Source organism: Acinonyx jubatus, chromosome D4 (genome assembly GCF_027475565.1).
Source record: "Acinonyx jubatus isolate Ajub_Pintada_27869175 chromosome D4, VMU_Ajub_asm_v1.0, whole genome shotgun sequence".
NCBI lineage: Eukaryota > Metazoa > Chordata > Mammalia > Carnivora > Felidae > Acinonyx > Acinonyx jubatus.
In genome coordinates, this window is record NC_069391.1 from 79,153,626 (window position 1) to 79,179,297 (window position 25,672).

At 41.8% G+C, this 25,672-nt stretch overlaps 1 protein-coding gene across 2 annotated transcripts in view; it reads left to right on the top strand.

The window, feature by feature from the left end:
* CEMIP2 (cell migration inducing hyaluronidase 2) overlaps positions 1-25,672 on the top strand; it is an 85,307-nt gene that overhangs the window by 21,117 nt on the left and 38,518 nt on the right. For both annotated transcript variants that reach the window (XM_027041044.2, XM_027041043.2), the window contains exons 3-11: positions 4,090-4,230; positions 4,696-5,257; positions 11,055-11,221; positions 16,364-16,552; positions 18,382-18,551; positions 20,759-20,968; positions 21,280-21,485; positions 21,628-21,697; positions 25,144-25,272. In XM_027041044.2, coding sequence (XP_026896845.2) covers positions 4,090-4,230; positions 4,696-5,257; positions 11,055-11,221; positions 16,364-16,552; positions 18,382-18,551; positions 20,759-20,968; positions 21,280-21,485; positions 21,628-21,697; positions 25,144-25,272 — 1,844 coding nt within the window. The remainder of the gene's footprint in view (positions 1-4,089; positions 4,231-4,695; positions 5,258-11,054; positions 11,222-16,363; positions 16,553-18,381; positions 18,552-20,758; positions 20,969-21,279; positions 21,486-21,627; positions 21,698-25,143; positions 25,273-25,672) is intronic.

Consider the following 25,672-nt stretch of genomic DNA (forward strand, 5'->3'; position numbering starts at 1 on the left):
GAACAATGTTTATCCCCAAAGGAAAACATCCATTAGGAGTTTTAAGTTCCAGTACATTTATCTATAAATCACTCATTACTTCATAGTTAAATAGCATGTGGGAGGTTTTAGTTTTTTATATGGTCTTTGCTTTTCAAGTTGGTAATATATCAATACTTTGAATGGTTTTGAAGAAATTCATTGCCCAGTCAGCCTCAATATAGTACCAAGAATCTCATGATAGAACCTCATGATAGAATCTCATCCATCAGTCCAAAAATCAGAGGGCTCAGGACTGTCTCAGGAGAAGCAGACCATAACAATGGATTGGGCACATTTTTGCCTGCTTTAAAATTTTTTTTTACTATCTACAACAGATTTTTGTCAAATTAGGTGCCTCCTTAAATGAATGTAACAATTTGAGAAACACTTCATCACTTATAAAACTTACAAATACTATTTTATTTAGTTTCCATGGGTGCTTTAGGGGTTTTACAGGCTTGAAAGTCTTGGGAGAGATTGTGTCAATGCTTCTAAGAAAATAGACCTGAAGTAAGGGAGATGTTCAGGGGCGCCTTGGTGTCTCGGTCGATTAAGTATCTGACTTTGGCTCACATCATGATCTTATGGTTCGTGGGTTTGAGCCCCGCATTGGGCTCTGTGCTGACAGCTCAGAGCCAGGAGCCTGCTTTGGATTCTGTGTCTCCCTCGCTCTCTGCCCCTCTCCCGCTCATGTTCGTCTCTCTCTTTCTCAAAAATAAATAAGCATTTAAAGAAAGAGAGAGAGACAGAGGGGTGTTCATAGCAATGTCTTTGCTAACCAGACCAGTAGATCACATAATGAATTTGTGACACTGCTCTCTATTGATTGGCTCTTAGCATTGACTTTCTCTCCCCTTTTCTCCAGCAGAATAACCAAGTTCACTGCCATTGATTCATTCTTCCCAAGTAATCTGCAGTAAAGAGATGCTAGATTCAGGGAAAATCAGAGGTGAAACCTCTGGCTTTAATTGACCTTTTAATATTCCATCTAAGACATTGAATTACTGATGTGGTTCCTTTGAATCAACATTCCTCAGCTTCACATTTTGGCAGTAAAAGTGCAGAACTTCAGTGGAAATATGTGGTATGCTGACATCTTCCAGGGTCCGCCTCGCTGTGGTTATTGCTGTTCCAGAACCTTGATAATGCACCCACAGCTCAACAGTGGGCAGCCAGAAAGGCAGGGCCACTGAGCTATTTTTCAGTCCTTTCTGCAGACCACGTATTTTCTCATTAAGTGTACTTTACTAGAGGGAAATAGACTAGGATTTCTGGTGATGGTTCCTGAGGAAGCGTGCTTCCTGGGGAATAATTTTAAAAGATGAAGAGAAATTATATAACCATTTAGTGGGCCCTACACAGACCAGATTTCCTTCTCAGTGGCTGGGTACAGGCCTGTTGTCTGGGGCATACATTTGCTTGTGATATAACATCATGGGGAGTTCCAGCTAGATGTTTTATGGGAAGACAGAAGTTTAAGAAACCCTTAAAGTCAGAACACATTCAAGAGAGTTCTTGTTTTCTTTTTTTCTTTGAATCTTGATTTTTTTTAATTTTATTTTTTATTTTTTAAAATTTACATCCAAATTAGTTAGCATATAGTGCAACAATGATTTCAGGAGTAGATTCCTTAGTGCCCCTTACCCATTGAGCGCATCCCCCCCCTCCCACAACCCCTCCTGTAACCCTCAGTTTGTTCTCCACATTTATGAGTCTCTTCTGTTTTGTCTCCCTCCCTGTTTTTATATTATTTTTGTTTCCCTTCCCTTATGTTCATCTGTTTTGTCTCTTAAAGTCCTCATATGAGTGAAGTCATATGATTTTTGTCTTTCTCTGACTAATTTCACTTAACATAATACCCTCCAGTTCCATCCACGTAGTTGCAAATGGCAAGATTTCATTCTTTTTGATTGCCGAGTAATACTCCATTGTGTATATATATACCACATTTTCTTTATCCATTCATCCATCGATGGACATTTGGGCTCTTTCCATACTTTGGCTATTGTCGATAGTGCTGCTATAAACATCGGGGTGCATGTGTCCCTTCAAAATAGCACACCTGTATTCCATGGATAAATGCCTAGTAGTGCAATTGCTGGGTCGTAGGGTAGTTCTATTTTTAGTTTTTTGAGGAACCTCCATACTGTTCTCCAGAGTGGCTGCACCAGTTTGCTTTCCCAAGAGAGTTCTTGTTTTCTTAATGGAAAGAGACATTTAAGGATTATTTCTAGTATAATAGTGATGATGACTGATTTATCTGAATTAAATATTGGTGATTATGAAACTTCTCTGAGAAAAGTTCCATGAGAAATTGCCAAGGACTTAATGGTTAATTGCCAAGGTCTTAACCAGCGAGGCTAATTGTAACTGCAGGAGTTACTGTCAAAGAGAAAGTGTAAGCCTAGGTCAACACCCGTGCTTAGAAATAAGATGTTTGCCTTGAGTGTTGTGTAATTCAAAAATGAGGAATCAGAATTTTCTTTCTATAAAAAATGTCTTCGTGCTGCACTCAGCCTACTTTTCCTCATGCTTCCTCAGGCTTTTCTCATGTTATTTCCCAACATGCCCCTTCCACTTTCATACGATTCCCAAGTACACCTTCCTTGCCTGTCTCTACTTTGAGTTTTTTTTTTTAATTTTTTTTTTTAACGTTTATTTATTTTTGAGATAGAGAGAGACAGAGCATGAACGGGGGAGGGGCAGAGAGAGAGGGAGACACAGACTCGGAAGCAGGCTCCAGGCTCCGAACCATCAGCCCAGAGCCCGACGCGGGGCTCGAACTCACGGACCGCGAAATCGTAACCTGAGCTGAAGTCGGACGCTTAACCGACTGAGCCACCCAGGCGCCCCTCTACTTTGAGTTTAAACGTGGGCTCTTTTAACTGAGCAGCCAATGGACTTGGACAGCAAGGGGCGCTTGCTTCTCCCACCTTCGTGCTCCTCTTACTTAAGTACTGTCTGCCCTTTGGGGGTCCAGGTCTAGTGTCCCTGTGTTCCATTGAAACTGCCTCAGTTATTCCAGCCAACCCCTCTGAGCTCATTGGCACATCAAGTGAGTACCACATTGTTCAATATGGAGTTATTTCCTACCTGGTGACTTTTCTCCTAGTAGAGTATAACCTTTGCAGTTCATTCTATGCTTAATAGAGTTCATTCTTTGCTTTATAAATTTTACAATAGCTAGTACAAAGTGAACACATTGATTCTCAGTAAATATGTGGTCATTAGTTGATCAAAACCAGTGTGATTCCTGCTCCTCCCTCCCCCTTCTTCCAAATTATAGCAGCAGCTGAAGTTCTCTTGCATTAAATAGCTGTTGCAATGCTTTCATGTTTTCCTCGTCGCCCATTCGAGAGGCACATTCTAATTTAGTAAAGAAACACAGCATGTCCAGTAAACCTCATTTCTTTCTTAAGGGGGAACTTGAATATCACTCAACTTGCTGAGTCATCTTGGATTTGACTTCTCTGATCTGTAGTTTCCTCATCTCTGAAAATGAGAAGTCATGTCTTTGGCCGTCTGCCTCTGGCAGTTTCATTGGGAAAGCGCACATGTCTGAAGATAGCTGGTATTAGCTGCTGCCTGTGGGGTGATAGAGGTGCTTTTATCGCCTATGCTATGCTTCACTGTGCACAGGGAACTTGGGAAGACCTGATATACCTATTAGCAGTTTCCAATTTTTACTTACCAGTATGTTGTGAATACTGGTTTTCTAAAACACCTTCCTAGTGTAGGTCTGAGAGCAATTCACAGTTTTGTTTTGTATTGTTCATTTATTTCCAGAGTCGATAATTCAGAGGAACTCCTTGTTTACCTTGTAGAGTTTGACCCAAACCAGATGATAGCGACTTAGTTTCATGGTGAAACTTTTTGAATGTGTTGAAGTAGATATGTGTTGACATATCTGCTGGGTGAAACGGGATGGGATTTCCATCCTTACGGCAGGAAGTTAAAACAGGTCCGCCCATCCCTTGCAAATTGCCGTAAATGATAGAACTTGGACCTGGCTAAAAGCATTCGTGAATTTTGTTGCATTGATGGCTACTGATGTTGCATTGCTTGTAGAGAATTGCCCAGATCAAAACCCACGTCTCAGGAACTGGGATCCAGGACAAGATTCTGCCAAGCAAGTTGTTATCAAGGAGGGAGATATGTTCCGTCTGACGTCAGATGCCACGGTGAATTCTGTAGTCATTCAGGATGGAGGTAAAGAAAGGTCCCTGCCTATGGTAGCCGTGAGGTTACCCCTTCCTTTGACGTTTTTAAATTTTTTTTTTAATGTTTATTTTTGACACAGAGAGAGAGACAGAGCATGAGCGGGGGGGGGGGGGGGGGGGGGGAGGGGAGGCAGGGGGACGACAGAGAGGGAGACACAGAATCGGAAGCAGGCTCCAGGCTCTGAGCTGTCAGCAGAGAGCCTGATGCGGGGCTCAAACTCATAGACCGCGAGATCACGACCCGAGCCGAAGTCGGACGCTCAGCTGACTGAGCCACCCAGGTGCCCCAAAACAGGCTTAATTTTCTAAACAGACTCGTAATGAATTTTTTTTCCCAACTCAATTGCAGAAGAGTTCTCCTATCCTGCAGTAACTGCCTTAAAGTAAACTCTATTTCTCTGTATCCCAGAGAGATGTTTCAGAGGTTGGCTTACACTAGTGTTGTTCCTTGCAGGATTGCTTGTGTTTGGGGATGATAAAGATGGATCCAGAAATATTACTTTGAGGACTCGTTACATCCTGATCAAGGATGGTGGGGCGCTTCATATTGGAGCAGAAAAATGCCGCTATAAATCCAAGGCGACAATTGCCTTGTATGGCAAGTCAGATGAAGGTGAAAGTATGCCAACATTTGGCAAAAAATTTATTGGTGTGGAAGCTGGCGGGACACTGGAGATCCACGGGGCGCAGACAGTATCATGGACGTTGTTGGCGAGAACTCTGCATTCCTCGGGCTTGACCTTTGGGTCGTATGCCTTTGAAAAGGACTTTTCTAGAGGCCTCAATGTGAGGATCATCGACCAAGACACGGCCAAAATTTTGGAAAGTGAGAAGTTTGATACCCACGAATACCACAATGAGAGTAGACGGCTTCAGGAACTTCTGAGAATCCAGGATCCAGGCCGGATTGTTGCTATCGCCGTTGGAGATTCGGCAGCCAAGAGCCTCTTACAAGGAACCATACAAATGATCCAGGACCGGCTGGGAAGTAAGCTCATCCAGGGACTGGGCTACAGGTGGGCATACCTTTTACTTTCCTTCCCAGTTATGTGTTCGAGTCTGTTATCTGTGTGACAGGAGAGGGGGGTGGAGAAAGGGACACATCACTCCATAGACTGTCTTCAGTCGTCAGAATGGCAGCTACCGTTTGCAGGTCTGGTTACCTCGTGCTGTGAAACGACGGGATGGAGGACGGGACACTGGTTAGCAAAGCTCTCTTCTTGGCTTTGGTTTACGAAGCACTTTGTGAGCCGTAGCACCAGGCTTGTGGAAACTTAGGAACAGAAATGTGGTACTGAGAAATTGGCAGGCAGTTCAAGGCCAGTTTACTTCCCTCTTTCGTTACCTTTCGAAAACCACATGAAACTCAGGCTCGTTGGGGCTCCGATCCCACGCTGAGGTGTGAAAGTTATCTGAAAAGCCTGTGGAACCTGCACGGTTTTCTGTTTCTTTTTCTGGACTCCTCTGCACGCTGGTTTGAGTCCTTCGGCTTGATTGGCGCAGGCCTGTGGAGCCCTGGCACGTGTGAGGGAGCGACAAGCTGGAGGGGCCTGGAAGCCCATCCGCGAGCGGGATTCATTTCTCCTGCCGGTGGCTCTCGTGCCGTGCTCTGGTTACCGTGACTTCCTAACGCAGCCCTGAGTCTGAGGGAAGTAGCTGGCTCCGCTTTCAATTCAAAAACAGAAGTTTTAATCCTGCTTACTGTTCTTAGTGAAGTTGGAGAGTATCTGCTGTAAAAAGTTAAGAGGACTTTAAAACTCACAGGTTGACATGATCTGGTTATTTTTTCCTTGGATGGTCGAGTGATGTAGTTATTATTTTCCTTTGATTGGGTGTTGGAATGGGATATTACCTGTAGAATTTCTAGAGAAAGTTAAGACGAAATTAAAGAAGAAAAGTGTGTGTAATGCTTTTTAAAAACAATTTAATGCTTATTTATTTATTTATTTAAATATGAACTTTATTGTCAAATTGGTTTCCATGCAACACCCAGTGCTCATCCCCACAGGTGCCCTCCTCAATACCCATCACCCACTTTCCCCTCCCTTCCACCCGCCATCAACCATCAGTTTATTTATTTTTGAGAGAGAGAAAGTGAGCGTGCGTGAGCGGCATAGGGGCAGAGAGAATCCCAAGCAGACTCTGTGCCCAGAGCAGTGCCTGGTGTGGGGCTTGATCCTGTGACCCTGGGATCATGACCTGAGCCGATATGAAGAGTCAAATGCTTAACCCCAGCATCCCTGGTGCCCCTGTAATGCTTTTTAAATCCGTTTTATTCACCCAGGGAATATTGAGGAGATGCCGAGTACTGGGTACCCACAGGTGCTTAGATGAAAGAACACAGCCTCAGAGCCCTCGTTCAATCCAGTGGAGAAACACACCAAACTAGACAGTGAGACTCTTGCTGACAGGCTGTAATGGGAGCGTAAAATAGAGGGAGCCCCCAGATCGGCCTGGGGAATCTGGGGAGGCTTCCCAAAGGTGAGACACCTGAGGGGAATGTAGGAGGATGCTGTGTAGGCAGTGGGAGGTGGAGAAGAGCAGGAGATGGGTTTTTTTAAAAATTATGATTTTAAATACAATACACATGCAGAAAAGTGCCAAAAAACAGGAATGCAGAGTTTAATGACTTATCACAATGTGATACCTGGATAGCCACCTACCAGGTCAGAAATAGAACAACTGCCAGTGGCCTGGCAGTGCCCTTGCTGTTTCCTCCTTTTCACCAATCACTCTCTCTGCTCACCAAAGGTCACCATGCATCTGAATTTGTGGAGAATATGAAAGTTTAGGTTTGCCTGTTTCTGGGCTTCATATAATATATACTAAAAATATTTTTTTTTAATGTTTATTTATTTTTGAGACAGTACAGAGACACAGAGCATGAGCAGGGGAGGGGCAGAGAGAGGAGACACAGAATCAGAAGCAGGCTCCAGGCTCTGAGCTGTCAGCACCGAGCCCAGCCCGGGCCTCGGACCCACAAACCATGAGATCATGACCCAAGCCTTAGTCGTATGCCCAATTGACTGAGCCACCCAAATGCCCCAATATATATATTTTTAAATTTGTTTATTTATTTTGAGAGATGGAGAGAAAGAGAGAGAGCAGGGGAGGGCAGAGAGAAGAGACAGAGAATCCCAAGCAGGTTCCGAGATGTCAGTGCAGAGCCCGATGCTGGGCTCAATCCGACGAACCGTGAGATCGTGACCTGAGCCAAAGTCAAGAATCAGACACTCAACGGACTGAGCCACCTAGGTGCCCCTGGACTTCATACAAATGCAAGCAGACAATGTATCATCTTCTGCATCTGGCTTCTTTGCTCAACTCTATGTTCCTGAGTGTTATGTATGCCTGTACTACAGTGTATTCACTGCTGGACATCTGGGAGGTTTTCCACTTTGAACCTCTGAGATAAAAAGTGCTTCTCCAAATGTTCTTTTATCCATCTCCTGAAACCCATGTGTATATATTTCTGTAACTTCTAGACCTAGCAGTGGAAACGTGATCTTTTTTAAAGTTAGATACCTGCTTGTTTCATTACCCATTAATGCCAGAATGACAACTTCTGTTTCTTTACTCCATTGTTTCTCTGGATTTGTGTGGTCATTAGCTATGAATATTGCGTTTGACCTTTTTTGTTTCCTTTCCCTCCTGGTTTCTAAATCCCCCTTAAAATAGTGCTGCTGATTTGACAGAGGGATTTGGGTTGTGATCCTTTGCCAGTGTTCCATTGCTTTGACATTATCTCCAATGCACATAAACATACGCCTTTGAAGATAATGTTCTGGTGCGCTGAAATTTTCCTCAAGTGGAGGAGGGAAGTAGGAGTGTTTTGGAGATAATGTCAGTAGAATAGAGCATTGTTTTATAGTTGCTGAGGTAGTTCTGGTGAATAAAGGGAGCCTCTGATATTTCTTCTCCTTTCCTCTCACATAGGAGATAATAAATTGAAACATTCTGCATTTGATTCCTTGTGCAGTGTCAAGGAATATAAATAGAGCTATAAAGCATAGTCGGCTGAAAAGTAGCTAATCCATGCCGGGGCAGGTGTGGAATTTATAAGGATGTAGGCATGCTTTGGTTGACTTTTATCTGTGAGTATCCAGCCATCTGTCTGACATAGATTACATTCCATACACACACACACACACACACACACATATTTTCACCCCTCGGCCCCCAGAGTAGGAAATTGACATTTTTCTTTCTGTGTTTTAAACCTGGAGTCTTAAGGCACATTTTTTGGCTTTTTGTCTTTGTTCTTTTTTTATTTTGGCCACAAGTCTGAGCAAGTCCCTGGAATGTTTATTACAGAAACAAAATGAAATTAAATGGAATTTTCAAACACAGTTGCTTTCAAAGAGATGTAAAAATGTAAATCTGTTGGAGAGTGATTATACAACTTGGATTTAAGCCTATTAAGACACCAGTAACCTATTGGTTCTCAGTTTTGCACTCCTGAGATTTTTATTTTTATTTTTTAAATGTTTATGGGGCGTCTGGGTGGCTCATCAGTTAAGCATCCGACTTCGGCTCAGGTCATGATCTCAAGGTTTGTGACTTTGAGCCCTGCATCGGGCTCTGTGCTGACAGCTCAAGGGCCTGGAGCCTGCTTCGGATTCTGTGTCTCCCTCTCTCTCTGCTTCTCTCCTGCTCATGCTCTGTGTCTTTGTCTCTCAAAAATAATAAATAAACATTAAAAAAAATTTAAATGTTTATTCATTTTTAAAGGAGAGAGAGACAAGTGTGAGTAGGGGAGGGGCAGAGAGATTGGGAGACAGAATCCGGAGCAGGCTCCAGGCTCTGAGCTGTGAGCACAGAGCCCAACGTGGGGCTTGAATCCACGAGCTGTGAGATCATGACCTGAGCCAAAGTCGGACGCCCAACTCACTGAGCCACCCAGGGGCCCCTGCACTCTGAAATTTTTAAAAATCCCATGCCCAGGGCCCACCTAGAAATTTTTACATCAGAATCTCTGAAGGATGGGCCCCTCCCACCCCCTACTCCCCGCCAGGCATTTGATGTGCAGTCAGGGTTGGTGACTAACTCAGGGGTTCCCAATGTGGTCCCCAGACCAGCAGCTTTAACATCACCTTGGCACTTGATAGAAATGCAAATTCTTGAGGGATGCCTGGGTGGCTCAGTCAGTAGAGCTTCTGGCTTTGGCTTAGGTCATGATCTCATGGTTCATGAATTTGAGCCCTCCATCAGGCTCCCTGCTGTCAGCTCAGAGCCCGCTTCCAATCCTCTTATCTTCCTCTCTCTCTTTGTCCTTCCACAGCTTGCACTCTCCCCCTCTCTCAAAAATAAACAAACATTAAAAAAAAAAAAAAAGAAATGCAAATGCTCTGGCCCAAGCCCAAGCAATCTGAGAGTGGGGCCTGGCAATCTGGTTTGACACCCTCCGGGTGTTCTGATGCACATCAAAGTGTGAGAACCACTCTCCAACTTAGTGTTTCTCAAGTCTGGTTGCACATCCCAATCGCCTGGGAAACTTTAACAAACCTAATAAGGCCACGCCCCACCTGGAGAGATGATGATGTCATCAGTCTGGGCTGGGTCTGAGCATGGATGGACTCCTAAATCTCCCATGTGCCTCTATTATGCAGCCAGATTTGAGAACATTGCCGAGAGTTCAAAAGACAGCAGGCGATACTCATTTTATTGTTCATTTTTCTTTTCTGTCTTTTTGAAGTTTTCATTTAAATTCCGGTTAGTTAACATTCAGTGTAATATTAGCTTCAGGTGCACAATATAGTGATTCTGCACTTCCATACATTACCCAGCAGCGCTCATCACCATAAGTGTGCTGTTTAACCCCAATCATTGATGTCACTCATCCCCCCACCCACCTCCCTCTGGTAATCATCAGTTCATTCTCGGTAGTTAAGAGTCTGTCTCTTGGTGTGCCTCTCTCTAGTTTTTCCCCTATGTTTCTTTTGTTTTTCAAATTCCACATATGAGTGAAATCATATGATATTTGTCTTTCTTTAACTGACTTATTTCACTTAGCGTAATACTCTCTAGGGGCATCTAGAGTTCAATTGGTTGAGTGTCCCACTTTTGATTTTGGCCCAGATCATGGTCCCAAGGTTGTCCAATTGAGCCCAGTGTTGGGCTGTGCACTGAGTGTGGAGCCTACTTAAGATTCTCTCTCTCCTTCTGCCCCTCTCCCCTGCTCACGCGTGTGCACACTCTCTCTCTAAAAAATAAAAATAAATAAATAAATAAGCAAACAAAACTCTTTGAAAAATACTCTCTAGCTCCATCCATGTCATTGCAAATGCCAACATTTCATTCTTTTTAATGACTGAGTAATATTCCATTGTGTGTGTGTCTGTGTGTGTGTGTGTGTGTGTGTACATATACATATATACCGAATCTTTATCCATTCATCAGTCATTAGACAGCTGGGCTGTTTCCGTAATTTGGCTGCTGTAGATAATGCTGCGATAAATATCAGGGTGCCTGCAATACACATTTTAAAAGAAGGGAAATACATGGGTTTGTGCCCAGAATGATGTGTCAAATGGGTGTGTATTGAGGAGGGAAGACAGTGATTAATCTTAGTGCCAGTCGTTGGTATTTCACCTGTGACAGAGCTAGACAAACAAGGATTTAAAGTCCAGGTGCATTTCCTTCTGTGAGGTCGGTTACTTCAGTCAAGGTTTAGACTTACAACCTCATGGTAAAAGAAGTAGAGGGATTGATAGAAATGAAATACAAGCATTTAGCAGCACCTGACATAACACGTGTGTCAGGGATCTGGACTGGTACCGTGACAAATAAGGCTCATGGTGTTTTTCCTTCTAGGCAAGCATGGGCTTTGGTTGGTGTCATTGATGGTGGAAGTGCTTGCAATGAATCTGTGAGGAACTATGAAAATCACAGCAGTGGAGGGAAGGCTCTTGCCCAAAGAGAATTTTATACTGTGGATGGTCAGAAGTTCACTGTGACGGCTTACAGTGAATGGATTGAAGGTAAGCAAGTACAGCTTAGACTAAGACGTTGGTAAGTATTGTGAAAGACTGTTTGGGTTTGGTTTTTGGTTTTTAGGTGGTATTGTATTCGAAGGACAGTCTGATTAGTTTTCTCAACTGACTGAAGATGAAACCTATGGTTTCCCTACTGTGTTTGATCAAGAACTCAAGAGTTCTCACTGGATGGGAGCACGCCCTGTTCTAGTGCTCCACTCCCACCTGGACTTTGTTCTTGATTCTTGAGTCATAAGGTGTGGTTAACCATTGGAAATGGATTTGTTGGGGCGCCTGGGTGACTCAGTCAGTTAGCGTCCAAAGTCTTGATTTCAGCTCAAGTCATGATCCCGTGGTTTATGAGATCGAGCCCCATGTTGGGCTCTGCACTGACAGTGCAGAGCCTGCTTGGGATTCCTCTCTTCATCGCTCTCTGCCTCTCCCTACCTCTCTCTCTCTCTCTCTCTTTCAAAATAAATAAATAAGTAGACATTAAAAACAAACAAACAAAAAGAAATGGATTTGTCTCCTGGATTTGGTACCAGTTGGACCAATCTAAATGTGACAGGGTGAGCTGCCTTTGGTTGTGCTCTGTGACAGTGAACATGATTTTGTACTTTGGATCTTCTCTTCATGTAGACATGTCAGCAGATATTACTTTTAGACACAGGCTATACAAACAAACCTCCCGTTTTCTTAGCAGTTATTCCTTGATGATCCAACTAATACGTATGTCTTGCAAACAGATCAGAAAAGTACAAAGTAAAAATTAAGCTTTAATCCTGTCATTCAGAGATGATTATTTTTGTGCACATAATCTAGTAATTTTTATCTTGTATATATTTTCTTCTCTAGTGTTCATTTTGTTTCAACCTGTTTCCCTCTCTTTAAATAACATTTTATTCAGTTATCTTAAGTCTTTACATTTTCTTTAACATGATTTATATTTGAATCCACCTTTTAGAAGAAGTATAATTTGTTAAATAATGCCTAGCACTGGGTGTTTTGGGTACTCCTGACTTGTTTCTTTAAGGATGTTTATTTACTGGGGCTCCTGGGTGGCTCAGTCGGTTGAGTGTTTGACTTTGGCTCAGGTCATGATCTCCTGGTTTGCGAGTTCGAGCCCTGTGTCCGACTCTGTGCTGACAGCTCAGAGCCTGGAGCCTGCTTCAGATTCAGTGTCTCCCCTCCCCCCCCCCCCCGTCTGTCCCTCAAAAGTAAACATTAAAAAAAGGGTGTTTACTTACCTATGTTGCTGCCAGATTTTTTGGCGCCCAGTATGGATTGGCAGCCTCTTGTACTTGCCCTCTGCCTTTCTTTTCCAACCAAATAGTATGCCGAAATTAACATGACATGAGTAATTCGGAAGTGCATTATTACCCATAAAGGTTTATTTTAGGGCTCACATCTCTGTTTCGAGCAGCAATGTAGGAAAATGTTTACTTAGATGGATTTCTGCAGACAGAATGCCTGGGTTCATCATCCAGCTCTTTCCCTTACTGTGTGACTTTAACTTCCTAATCTTCGGTTTCCTCATCTCAAAAGTGGGGATAATAAGAGAAACGACCACACAGGGCCGCTGTGAATATCAGATGTGAAAGATGTGAAGTTCTTCGCACAGTGTGCATAGTTAGCATACGGTGTTAGCTCTTTTACCGGCGATCCATACATGACTTGGGTTATAACCATGTGTCTTGTATCTTTGTAATTAAAGGGAGAAAGTCTTTTGCTCTAAAAGAAACAGGTAAATAGAGTTCCTGGTATGTAACAGAGACTTTGACATGTTGCTTCTAAGCGGCCTTCTGGGCCTGGGGTGAGGAAATGGTAGCTGTTATGGATGATGATGCAAGAATCGAGCCTCCGCTTTCTGCCTCCAAGACAACTGCTTGCTTGCTTGCTTTTTTTCTTTTTCTTTTTTAAGCTTATTTGTTTATTTCAAGACAGAGAGAGCGGGGAGGGGCAGAGAGAGGGAGAGAGGGATCCCAAGCAGGCTCCCCACTGTCAGCATGGAGCCCGATGTGGGGCTTGATTCCACACACCATGAGATCATGACCTGAGCTCAAACCAAGAGTCAGACGCTAAACTGACTGAGCCACCCGGGTGCCCCAAGACTACTGCTTTCTACCCCATCATGGTTGCCTCCGGCAAAAAGCATAGGTGGCTGAGAAGCATTTCTTAGCAAGAATTTGAACCTGCATGAAGGGTTTAGTGGAAACGCTTCCAGTGAGAGTTCATGCAGAGGATAATTACTGACAAACCTCGAGTCAACATTTCCTCTGTGGAAAATTTTGTTTTCGTTTCCACATTCTCAGTGACTACTCATTTCTGGAAGAGGGTACATTCTAGCTATCGTAGGATATTGAGGCCCGTGTTTGCAATGACTCTTACTTTCTGGAAGAGGTGGAAATTCTCTCCAGGAAGCAAGAAGGATGAGCATATTTCCTCCCTTATTTCCAATTCACTAGTGTTAATGGGAGGAAATCTTAGGCAGGATTTTCATCTAAAGCTAGGAAAAAGTGAGAAATTATTGAATAATGCAGATCTTTCCCATCTAACTTTCTGACTTTTTTCTTTAAAAACAAATTCTAATGATCTTCTAAGTTGAAACGGATTTGTCTAACAGTCCTCTTTTTTAGAAAGCATTTTTTTAAATTTTGTGTGAAAAAAATTAATGTTTCTTAGTTGTTTTTTAGATAAATTTTTGGGGGTAAAATCTGAAAATTTGGTCAGTGATAATCATTGTTGTTGAGCTTCTTGATTGTCTTTGTGTTTACCCTGCCTGTTGGGATTCTTGGAAAGGCAGAATAATAAAGAAGTTAGGAAACTGGGCTCTGGAGTTAAATGAGCATTCATTTGTGGGCTGTAACATTTTTTTAGCTGTTCTCCAGACTCCCTGACTTCTTTCAGATTTCTTCAGCTTTAGTACACAAAATGGTTTCTGCCTCTCAAAGTTGTTTATTTTTATTTTTAATTTTTTTCAAGTAGGCTCTGTGCCCATTGTGGGGCTTGAACTCATGACTCTGATCAGGAGTTGCATGCTGTATTGACTGAGCCAGCCAGCTACCCCTCTCAAAGTTGTTTTGATGAAAGGGTTTTTTTTAAATAATTTTTTAAATGTTTATTTATTTTTGAGAGAGAGAAACAGAGTGTGATGGGGGAGGGACAGAGAGAGGGAGACACAGAATCCTAAGCAGGCTCCAGGCTCTGAGCTGTCAGCACAGAGCATGATCCAGGGCTCGAACTCACAGACCACAAGATCTTGACCCAAGCTAAAGTCAGATGCTTAACCAACTGAGCAACCCGGGCACCCCAATAAAAGGTTATTTATTATGCGAGTAAAGTCCCAGCGACTATCGGCTGTTGTTATTAGAGTCATTATTACTATTTTTATTTAAACCGAATTACTTTATAGGCTTTAGTATCTGGATGCAAGAAACATATAAAAAAGAAAGCTACTTTACATTTTTTAAGGTACTTTTCTTTTGGTACTTTGCAAAAACAAATGCATGGTATGTTGGCATCTCAAGGAACAGAATCTAAGACTTGTTATGGCCAGGTTGTATCAGGAGAGCTGGCTCCAGATTGTAAGGATGTCTGTAGTATTCCTTGTGCCCTGCCCGAATGTCCCGCTTTTTGATTCCTCTAACTTGAGTAAATAAATGTGTTTCTTCACTCCTGTCATTGACCCATGGTGTCAGTATCTTAAAGTAGCCCCCGAATAGTGTTGTGGTTAACTGCAAGGATGGTTGTGGAGTACAGATACGAGTGCACAGATACCTTTGCGATGCGCTGTTTTTCCTTCTCCACCGGTCGCATGAAGTGGCTTGCATCTAGTGTGTATACATTTACATTAAATCGACCTTTGGTTTATGGCAGATTTTATCACAGATGATTTAGAGCCAGGAAATGCTTCTACACTTGGTTGCATGTAAAAGAGTAAGTTAAGATGTTGGATCAACTTTTCAGGTTTTGTCTGCCTAATTGGGAATCAACTTTGAGTTTTAAAAGGAGGTATTAGGAGAGATCAGTGATTAGTAGTCCCTGGGTTGTGTAGACTGCATAGTTGATATAGTCACAGGGAAGGAGCCAAGTTGGACAGGGGATCTATCATGTGACCTCTGGGGGACATTGCAGGTCATAGTGGGAATGTTCATCTCTTCAGCAAAAATCTTTGAGTTTGCAAGAGGAGTGAATACACAGGTGGACGGACTCTGCTGCCTTCACAGATGTACCTTCCAAAGAAGGGAGCTGTTCTTCCATTGGAAAGGTGTGGATAACACCAGAGGGAGCACTAAAATAAGGATACTGGAGAAAGAGGTTGCTTCCAGCAAGGATGTTTGGGAAGTCTTTAAAGATTAGTCTGATCTTGGGGCACCTGACTGGCTCAGTCGGTTGAGCTTGTGGCTCTTGATCTTGGGGTTGTGAGTTCGAGCCCCACGTTGGGTGGAGGTTACTTAAATAAACTTGAAAAAAAAGAAAAAGATTTGCATGACTTTTGTAAGATGGATAGTATCTTGGTTGGTAAATTAAGAGTGGAAGGACGCTGTAACTGAAGAATGAAGCTTGAGCAAAGGTACAGAAAAGAGAGATTGCCAGAGGCAAGCTTTTATTCTTTTTTTTTAATGTTTATTTTTTGGGAGAGAGAGAGTGTGTGAGCAGGAGAGGAGCAGAGAGAGAGGGAGACACTGAATCCGAAGCAGGCTCCAGGCTCTGAGCTGTCAGCACAAAGCCCGACGCTGGGCTCGAACTCGTGAACTGTGAGATCATGACCTGAGCTGAAACCAAGAGTTGGGCGCTTAACCAACTGAGCCACCCAGATACCCCAGTTTTAGCACTGAGTTGAAGTATAGCAAAAGATCTGGGGATCGAGAGGCTTCTTCAAAATTATAAAAGAAATGGTACCGAAGCGTGACATTTTCTGTCTCATCATGGTTCGGGGTGCTGGGGCTCTCTACCCTGGAAGTCAGGGATGTACATGTTCATCTTTTTATTAGTAGTATCTGCGGAATGACTGGCACATGGTTAGCACTGGTGAAATCATACTGACTTGTGTCTGTCTTAACTTTTGATGTGAATCAGTGAGAAAATTGATTTTACGGGAAAAAAATGCCTTTGATGTATCATTTTCTTCCTTGCTTTTTCCTTTAGGTGTTTCTCTTTCAGGTTTCCGGGTGGAGGTTGTGGATGGAGTAAAGCTTCATCTGCTGGATGATGTTAGTAGCTGGAAACCTGGAGACCAGATTGTGGTTGCAAGCACAGACTATTCTATGTACCAAGCAGAGGAGTTCACTCTTCTCCCCTGTCCAGAGTGCAGCCGTTTCCAGGTCAAAGTCAAAGGTATCCGACTGCTTAGAATGCTTCTTGGCAAACGCTCTTCTCTTGGCTTTTCATTCCTGGATCCCCTTCCACCACTCCCATCCCAAGGCATTATCACCATCACCATCATCATCTTGATATCGAAGATCTTAGCAGTGGGGTGCTTTGAACACTAGATCCCAGAGGATGTTAGATAAAAAGTATAGTACTCATTGAACAGTAGTATTGCAGGCAAATTAGTGTTCTGTGCTATTTCTTTGTTAAAAAAAAATTATAGATATATTTATATGTATATGTATATATATATAGCAACTACATGGATTGTTTTTTTTTCTCCAAGATCATATCCAACTTCTTGTTAATTTTCTGCTATCAAATAATAATAATGCCAATTATCAACTGATTCATATTTAAATAGAAGTCTTTCTCTTCTTAATTAAAAAAACTAATCTCATGGGGCACCTGAGTGGCTCAGTTGGTTGAACTTTGGACTTCGGCTCAGGTCATGATCTCACAGTTTGTGGGTTGGAGCCCCACGTCGGGCTCTGTGCTGACAGCTCAGAGCCTGGAGCCTGCTTCACATGCTGTTATCTCCCTCTCTCTTTGCCCCTCCCCTGCTTGTGTTCTGTCTCTCTCTAAAATAAACATTAAAAGAAAATTTTTAAAAAATCTCATGATTTTTGAGTGCCTACTTTCTTGGCAAAACAAAAACAAACATTTCACTAATACTTAAAATAGAACCAAAAAGGTATTTTCGTACAATACATTTTTTAAATCACAGTCTTGACTAATGTTTTTTGAATGAAAGGAATATGCAGTGAGATCCGTATTGTAAGCCATATTTAGGAAGAAGGGCTGACATTTACCAGCCACTTATCCTGAGGCAGGTAATAGGCAAAGCTTGTTCGTGTGTTTCCTTAATTATGGAATTTATTATTCATTTCACTTATTTACATCATTTTCCTTCTGTACTCAAGATTATATACAATTATGATATAAAACAAGAGAGCTTACAGTACCTTTTTAATAGGCACACACTCATGGGTAATTTAGAGCTTTGTGGTTTGCTTTAAAAAAAAATAGGATGATTGGCTCACTTGGGACTTGGTGTCTGCTTCACTCAGTGTTGTGCTTTTCCTTCTTGACACTATAGAGCATAAGCGGAAAACAAAACCCAAAAAACTATGATACCATCTGGCATTAATTTTGTTTGGAAATTCCCACTCTTGTTAACAAGTCTACATGATAATGAATCTCCCACGATCTTAACTGCTTGATTTATTTGTATTTTTCCTTCCTGAGTTTACGTAATAAAAACATCAGAGAAAAGCTCATTATTAAAGGGTTTCTAAACTTCCAATAAAGGTGGACATTTAAAAGAATGCTTATCAATATTAAAATAAGATATTTTATTTTATGAAATGTTATAAAATCTTGGTAATGTTTGCACTGCTAATGTTTAAATGGATGTTACTTTAGGTTTGAAGTAAAAGCAAAAACAACTTGATACCCCATTATCAACATCTACAAAACCATTCCTTTTAATCTGGATTCACCATGCATTTCAGTCTTCATGTGTCCTCAAGGGATTAGAACTAGAGCATATGGGCAGGAACCAGAGAGAATGAAAGAAAGAGAGAGGGAGTGGATACTTAGGTAGATTCCAGAATATTGGTGCCATCCAGGAGAGGATTAAGCTCCTTGTCTGTGTGTGGTTTTGACACTGAGGATCTTTAACAGCCTTGCTTCCTTATATTCTGTGGTTAGAGGACTGTCTTTTTGATATGTTTCCTGTTTTCTTTTTTTTTTTTTTTTTTTAATATTTTTTGTCTCTTGTCCACATCAATCAGAAGCCCCTCAGTTCCTGCACATGGGTGAGATCACTGATGGTGTAGACATGAGAGCAGAGGTCGGAATTCTCACCCGGAATGTTGTGATCCGAGGAGAAATGGAAGACTCATGCTACGCTGGAAACCAGTGCCAGTTCTTTGATTATGACACCTTTGGGGGACATGTCATGGTAGGCAAAAAGATTTAAGGAGCTCCTTGGTTGCTAAATACGTGTTTGAAAAAACTTCCAAGTTTTGAATTTTTTTGAATTTTTTTTTTTTTTTTTTTTTTTTTTTTTTTTTTTTTTAGAGAGAGAAAGAGAGCATGAGTTGGGGAGGGGCAGAGAGAGGGGGAGACACAGAATCTGAAGCCAGCTCCAGGCTCCGAGCTGTCAGCACAGAGTCCGACGTGGGGCTTAAATTCACCAACCGCGAGATCATGACCTGAGCCCAAGTCAGAGACTTCATCAACTGACCCACCCAAGCACCCCGAAACTTTCAAGTTTGGGGATGAGATCTATATGGATATTAAAAAGAAATTGTGTTTTCTTTATTTAGTGACAGTGAGGAGATTTTTCAGATTTGAAAGAGAAAGTTATATCTTCATTTAGTTGACCTGGAGCCATAAACCATTTTGTCCCATGAAGAATTAAATCAATTTACACTGAGAAGAACCACATAGAGATAAAAAAACAAAGAGTCTTGGTATCCATGCATGCAATCTCCATGTATGAGGGCGTCTGGGTGGCTCAGTCGGTTAAGCATCCAACTCTTGATTTCAGCTTGTCACAATCCCACAGTTTGTGGGTTTAAGCCACACATTGGGTCTGCGATGATAGCATGGAGCCTGCTTGGGATTCTCTCTCTCTCTCTCTGTCTCTCTCTCTCTCTCTCTGTCTCCCCCCCCTTCCCCTCGCCCACTCATGATCTCTCTCCCTCAAAATAAATAAATAAACTTAAAAAAAATACCTTGATATTATGAAAAGGTAAGCAATAGTAATCTACACATACTTTTATATGTAGATTTTTATTTATATAGAAGTATTGAGCACTCAGTATATGATAAGCATTGCACTGTGTACTAGCTGATTGGCCTTCTGGGCTGCATTTTGGCTACATGTGTTTTAAAATCTGTCTTTTGTACACTCAGTAGGTTATGGTTGTTAGCAACATTTCTGTCACACTGTTTTAGGAAATGTTGGTCAGTGTTATTCTTTTATTTTTAACAGTATGATTAAAAATCCGGTGTTTAAAAATTTATGCTCTGGGGTGCCTGGGTGGCTCAGTTGGATCAGCTCAGGTCATGATCTGACCTGAGTTCGAAGTCCGAGTAGGGCTTTGTGCTGACGGCTTGGAACCTGGAGCCTGCTTCAGATTCTGTGTCTTCCTCTCTGCCCCTCCCTGGCTTGTGCTCTTTCTCTCTCTCTCTCTCTCTCTCTCTCTCTCTCTCTCAAAAATAAACATACATTAAAAATTTTTTTTTTTAATTTATGCTCAAATTGTGGGTCCCAGAGAAAGTTTTAAAAAGAATTGAAGTAAATAATATTATGTGTTAACTAAAACATTGAGAAAGATTTACAAATAACTATCAAACTATAGTGGAGCTTATAGAAATCAAAGAACAAGATAAGACTGGAAATGGCCAAAATATTTGAAGAAATCAATTCATATTATATAGACAAATCATTCCTGTGGCTTTCCTGGTTACATGTCTTTGTATTCTTATGAGAGGCCATTTTTATGGCTCTTGAAAGTATTCACTTAGTTAAGAAGCATTTGCTGGCACTTGTGTCTGGCTTAGTCAGTAGAGCATGTGACTCCAGATCCTTAGGGTCAAGAGTTTGAGTTCCACTTTGGGTATAGAGATTATATAGAGATTACTTAAAACAAACAAACAAACAAACAAACAAAAAAACAAAACCAAAAAAAGAAGCAGCAGCACTTGCTAAATTAGTAACTGGAGATCCTAGAAAGCAAGGTGCCAAAGAAAAGAAAAGTTTTAATATGTGTTCTCCTTCAGATATTTTCTATTAGAACTGTATATATATATATATATATATATATATTATTTTTTTTTTTTTTTTTTTTTTTTTTTTTTTGCTACCTTAATATTACAAAGCCTAGGGGCGCCTGGGTGGCTCAGTCGGTTGAGTGTCTGACTTTGGCTCAGGTCATGATCTCACAGTTTGTGGGTCCAAGCCCCGCATCAGGCTCTGTGCTGACCGCTTGCTCAGAGCCTGGAGCCTGCTTCGGATTCTGTGTCTCCTTCTCTCTCTGCCCCTCCCCCGCTCACGCTTTGTCTCAGTCTGTTTCTCAAAGATAAATAAATGTAAAAAACAATTTTTTAAAAAAATATTCCAAAGCCTATCAGTGTGATTCCAATTATCTTGTCTTATAGATAAAGAAAAATTTTACTTCAGTGCATCTGTCCTATGTGGAGCTGAGACACATGGGTCAGCAGCATCTGGGGCGGTATCCTGTTCATTTTCACCTGTGTGGGGACGTGGATCACAAGGGAGGGTACAGACACGCGACATTTGTGGATGGCTTGTCTATTCATCACAGCTTCTCAAGGTGCATCACTGTGCACGGAACAAATGGCCTGCTGGTATGTAGCCTCTTGTCACGTCGATGCATGTTGTCGGAAGCGTTAACTGTCTTCCATTGTCCCAACTTCTCAATTTGAGAGAAGTCGGCTCTTGTCCCGCATCCCTTACTCTCTCCTGCTTGTACCGAGAATTCCAATGTTTTCCTGTATTCTCTTAAGAGATCAATAAAACCTGACACTTGACTTTGCCCTTCCGGTGAAGATTAAAACGTCTCTTTGCATTTGTACTGAGCATGCTACATGGATAGCCTCGTCACTAACACCACAGTCGTTCGTGTTACCAGTGACATGATACGCTTGTGTTTCTGCAGATAAAAGACACAATTGGATTTGACACACTGGGTCATTGTTTCTTTTTGGAAGATGGTATTGAACAGAGAAATACTTTGTTCCACAATCTGGGACTCCTCACCAAACCCGGCACCCTCCTCCCCACTGATAGGAATAATTCCATGTGCACTGCCATGCGAGAAAAAGTGTTTGGAAATTATGTCCCTGTGCCCGCCACGGACTGCATGTGAGTATCTGGCAGAGAGAAAACCTCATGTGTGGTGCTCAAGGCCTTTGACTCTGGGGAGAAGATGTTTTGGAGGACATTTTTAGCGGGCAGGATTTTTTCATTGACTGATGTTTAAATCACTTTAAAAAATGCCTTGCAGGGCTGTTTCGACTTTCTGGATTGCTCATCCCAACAATAACCTGATTAGTAATGCGGCTGCAGGCTCACAGGTAAGTAATATTAGATGCTTTCAGCTGTTTTGTATTCGTGTTTATAAGTATTTTGGATATTATATGGATGTAAGGTAACGTGTGACTGTCTTACTCAAGCATGGCTTTGTTTTCTGCTACTGCCTGTTTTGTTGAAAGGAGGATACAGTTGATGGTTCTTCTGTTTCTTCCAAATCATTCATGCCAGTTAGTATTTATGAGCGTGGTAAAACAGATGCCAAATGGAAGAAAAGAGTGGACTGATATGTCCACTGATATGTCTTAAATATGTGGGTTTATTGTACCTTCAGAGTATATTTTTAGTGTGTCATTTGCAATCTTTCTGACTTCTGTTTAAGTCATGTGTGTCCGAGTAACTGATCGTTTCAGGTTTTTTTTTTAATGTTTATTTATTATTGAGAGAGAGTCACACAGAGTACCAGTGGGGGAGGGGCAGAGAGAGAGGGAGACCCAGAATCCGAAAGCAGGATCCAGGCTCCGAGCTGTCAGCACAGAGCCCGATGTGAGGCTCAAACTCACGAATGGTGAGATCAGATGAAGTGAGAAGCTTAACTGACTGCACCACCCAGGCGCCCCTGATCATTTTAGTTTTTAATTCTGATGAACAAAGAAAGCCTTGGCTTTTCTTTATAGGAATGGATTATTCTGTAGAACATTATGACAGCAGTCATGCTGGTCAAAGGATATGTCTTTTTGTTAAATGCAGGGATCATCCACACTTAGGGGTTTTATCTCCTTGGCAAAGCAGGTCAACCCAACTCTGTACTTTATATTACTATGTGCCTTGAATTATTTCAGAGCCACGCACACACACAAGTATAACTCAAGACAATAAGTGAACTATTTTTGGATGGCAGAAATAATTCCTGAAGAAAGCTGGAGAAATTTACATTCATAATTGAGTGTGATTTAAAACTGTTAGCTTATAATATAAAAGTGAATCCTGAAGACATTATACTATCATGATTATATCTGTGCTGAAAACCACAGTAGAGAAATAGGAGCTTTACACCAACACCTAAATATTCATATTTATATATCGTGACTATTAAAATGAAATAATTAAATTAAAGACATACCTAGCATTGTTTCCCAGGACCAAGTGAAAGATAAGTTGAAGGAAGTATTTCTTCCCGATAACTAAAACACGGGCGTCTCTGGGTGATGGTGGAATTGACCTCTGCGATTTTCCTTAAAAACATAAAATGTAAAATTCTTACTTGACAGGGTAGAGACCTGGGCAATTAATCGTTTCAGGTTTCATTCATTCATTCATTTTTCATCTGATGTTTGTTGAGCAATCTATCGGGGTTTGTGTTGAGAGTTCCTAATTAGAAGGGGGAGTTCTAGGGGTAAAGATGCGAGTTTGATATGCAGCCTCAACCCGGGATCATCTTCTGACCTGTGGTACGTTTCAAGTGAACAGTGAAGATGAAAACAAGTTGCAAATAGTTGATGAAAAAACGTAAGGTGAGGCTGCCAGAAACCCTTCCTGGGGCTCGTGTGAGAAACGAAGAAGCGGGTCTCTTGTTTTCCACCCCGTGTTCGTTCTTCTTCCTTTTCGTTCTGTGAGTTCTTTCTTTTCTTTCTAGAGAAACTGTCCCGGCGAAGCTCATGTTTTGGCAAGGGTTTTCCTCCCAAAATAAATCAAACTCTTTCTTCTTGTACGTTTCCACTGCCTTTTTACAGAGCTCCCTTTACCTGTTTTGACACCACAGTGTTTAACAGGAAAGAGCAGCTACCCCCCATGTTGCCCCTTCCCCAGACTCCCGTTGCATCCTGGGAGGGTTCGCTTCTACCCTCTGCTTTTAAGGCCATGGTATAGAGCCTCCAGATCTTCTTCTGTGGTCTGTTTTGTGCCCCCCAAAGTAGAGGTGGCAAACACATTTTTTCAGGGTAGTTCCTCTATCGTGGAAAAATGTTAAATGTTACCTTCATTTTTGTGTGTAGGTGTATATGCTTTCCACAATGCATCTCTCTGTGCTCCTGCAGAGCTTTGTAATTAATTGTAATGTAGTACCTAGTATGTATATTTTTGTTCTCTCTTTCTCCTTACACTCTGAATTTTTTGAGAATAGTCTTACTATACACCTGGCACACAGTGGGCTCTAAACAAATATTTGCCAAATTTGAATCTGTAGCATACTTTGGGACTGTATGTTTACGTTGGAACATCCCATTCAATCCACGTTCTTCTATGTGAAGCTGTTTTTAGCATTGGGCTGGTTTTTAATTAAAATGTAAAATAAAAGCACCTGGGTGGCTCAGTCAGTTAGGCTTCTGACTTAGGCTCAGGTCATGATCTCACAGTTCCCTGAGTTTGAGCCTTTCCTCGGGCTCTGTGCTGACAGCTCAGAGCCTGGAGCCGGCTTCAGATTCTGTGTCTCCCTCCCTCTCTCTCTCTGCCCCTCCCCTGCTCATATTCTCTGTCTCTCAAAAATAAATCTTAAAAAAATTTTTTAATGTAAAATAAAAAAATGGTCATGGAAATTAATATCATTTCATTTTGACTTTTATAGCTCATTTTGAGTATCAAAGATGTTTAAACTGTTCTGCTGCTCCTGTTGAGGTCAGGAATACTGAAATTGAACAGACAGGATCCAGACTGAGACAGCATCCTGATTCATGCGTGTGGTGGTTTTTTTTTCTTTGGCAAAAATTTGCCTCGGGACAGGAAGGGCATTGGAGTTGTTTGAAAGAAGTCAGTGAGCTCTGCGTGTTGGCAGATAGTTGTTTAATGAATATGACTCATCTATTGATCAGGTTTGGAGGTAAACAGAAAAACCCTCATATTGCTAAAAGGCCGTGCTGTCCTGGTCACATGGAAGGCAGGCAGCCTTGTTTGGTTCTAACTCTGCATAACTTATTAAAGTAGATAACGATGGGAGAGTTATGTTTTGAAAATGAGTTTTGGCCTCAGCCATTTATTTCTATCGAACACTGCAAGCAGAAGTAAATTTGTTTTTTAAAAACATGATTATAATGGCTCTGAAAGTGCGTGCTAGGTGAGTGCACAAGTTTTTATAGTCCATTCTGAGCCTGAGACAATGAAAAATTAGTGTTAAAAAGACTCATTTTTGGGGCGCCTGGGTGACTCAGTCAGTTAAGTGTCTAACTTTTGGTTTTGGCTCAGGTCATGATCTCATGGTTTTGTGGGTTTGAGCCCCATGTCAGGCTCTGCACTGACAGTGTGGAGCCTGCTTGGGATTCTCTCTCTCTCTCTCTCTCTCTCTCTCTTTCTCTTTCTCTTTCTTTCTCTCTCTCTCTCTCTCTGCCTTCCCCTGCTCACGCTGCCTCTTTCTCTCTCACTCTCAAAATAAATAAACTTAAGAAAATTTTTTTAAAAAGATCCATTTTTGTTTCTGAAGCACTTAGTCTATTGAAGCCATTTCATAGGGTGGCTTTATAAAATAAGGCTTTTAATGATCTCACCCTTTTAATTACAGGATGCTGGAATATGGTATTTATTCCACAAGGAACCTACTGGAGAATCCAGTGGATTGCAGCTCTTAGCAAAACCAGAACTCACTCCGTTGGGTATATTTTATAACAACAGGGTCCATTCAAGTTTCAAGGTAGGTTCCTAGGCCTTAACAAAATCAGTTCATGTGACTTACAGGGTGAAGGATGGAATGCTGAGAAATACAAGTGAGAAATGTCAGTTTTAGGTAAAACCTGTCATCACAAAAAGTAATTTGTGATTAAAAAAGCAGACACAGGGGCGCCTGGGTGGCTCAGTCAGTTGAGTGTCTGACTTTAGCTCAGGTCATGATCTCGTGGTTGCTGGGTTCAAGCCCCACGTCTGGCTTTGCACTGGCAGTGCAGAGCCTGCTTCAGATTCTCTGTCTCCCTCTCTGTTCCTCCCCCTTTCACCCTCGCTGTCTCAAAAATAAACATTAAAGAAAAATTCTTAAAAAGGAAAGCAGACACATTCAGGATTACATACCGGGTCCCATTTATACACACCCAGGCATA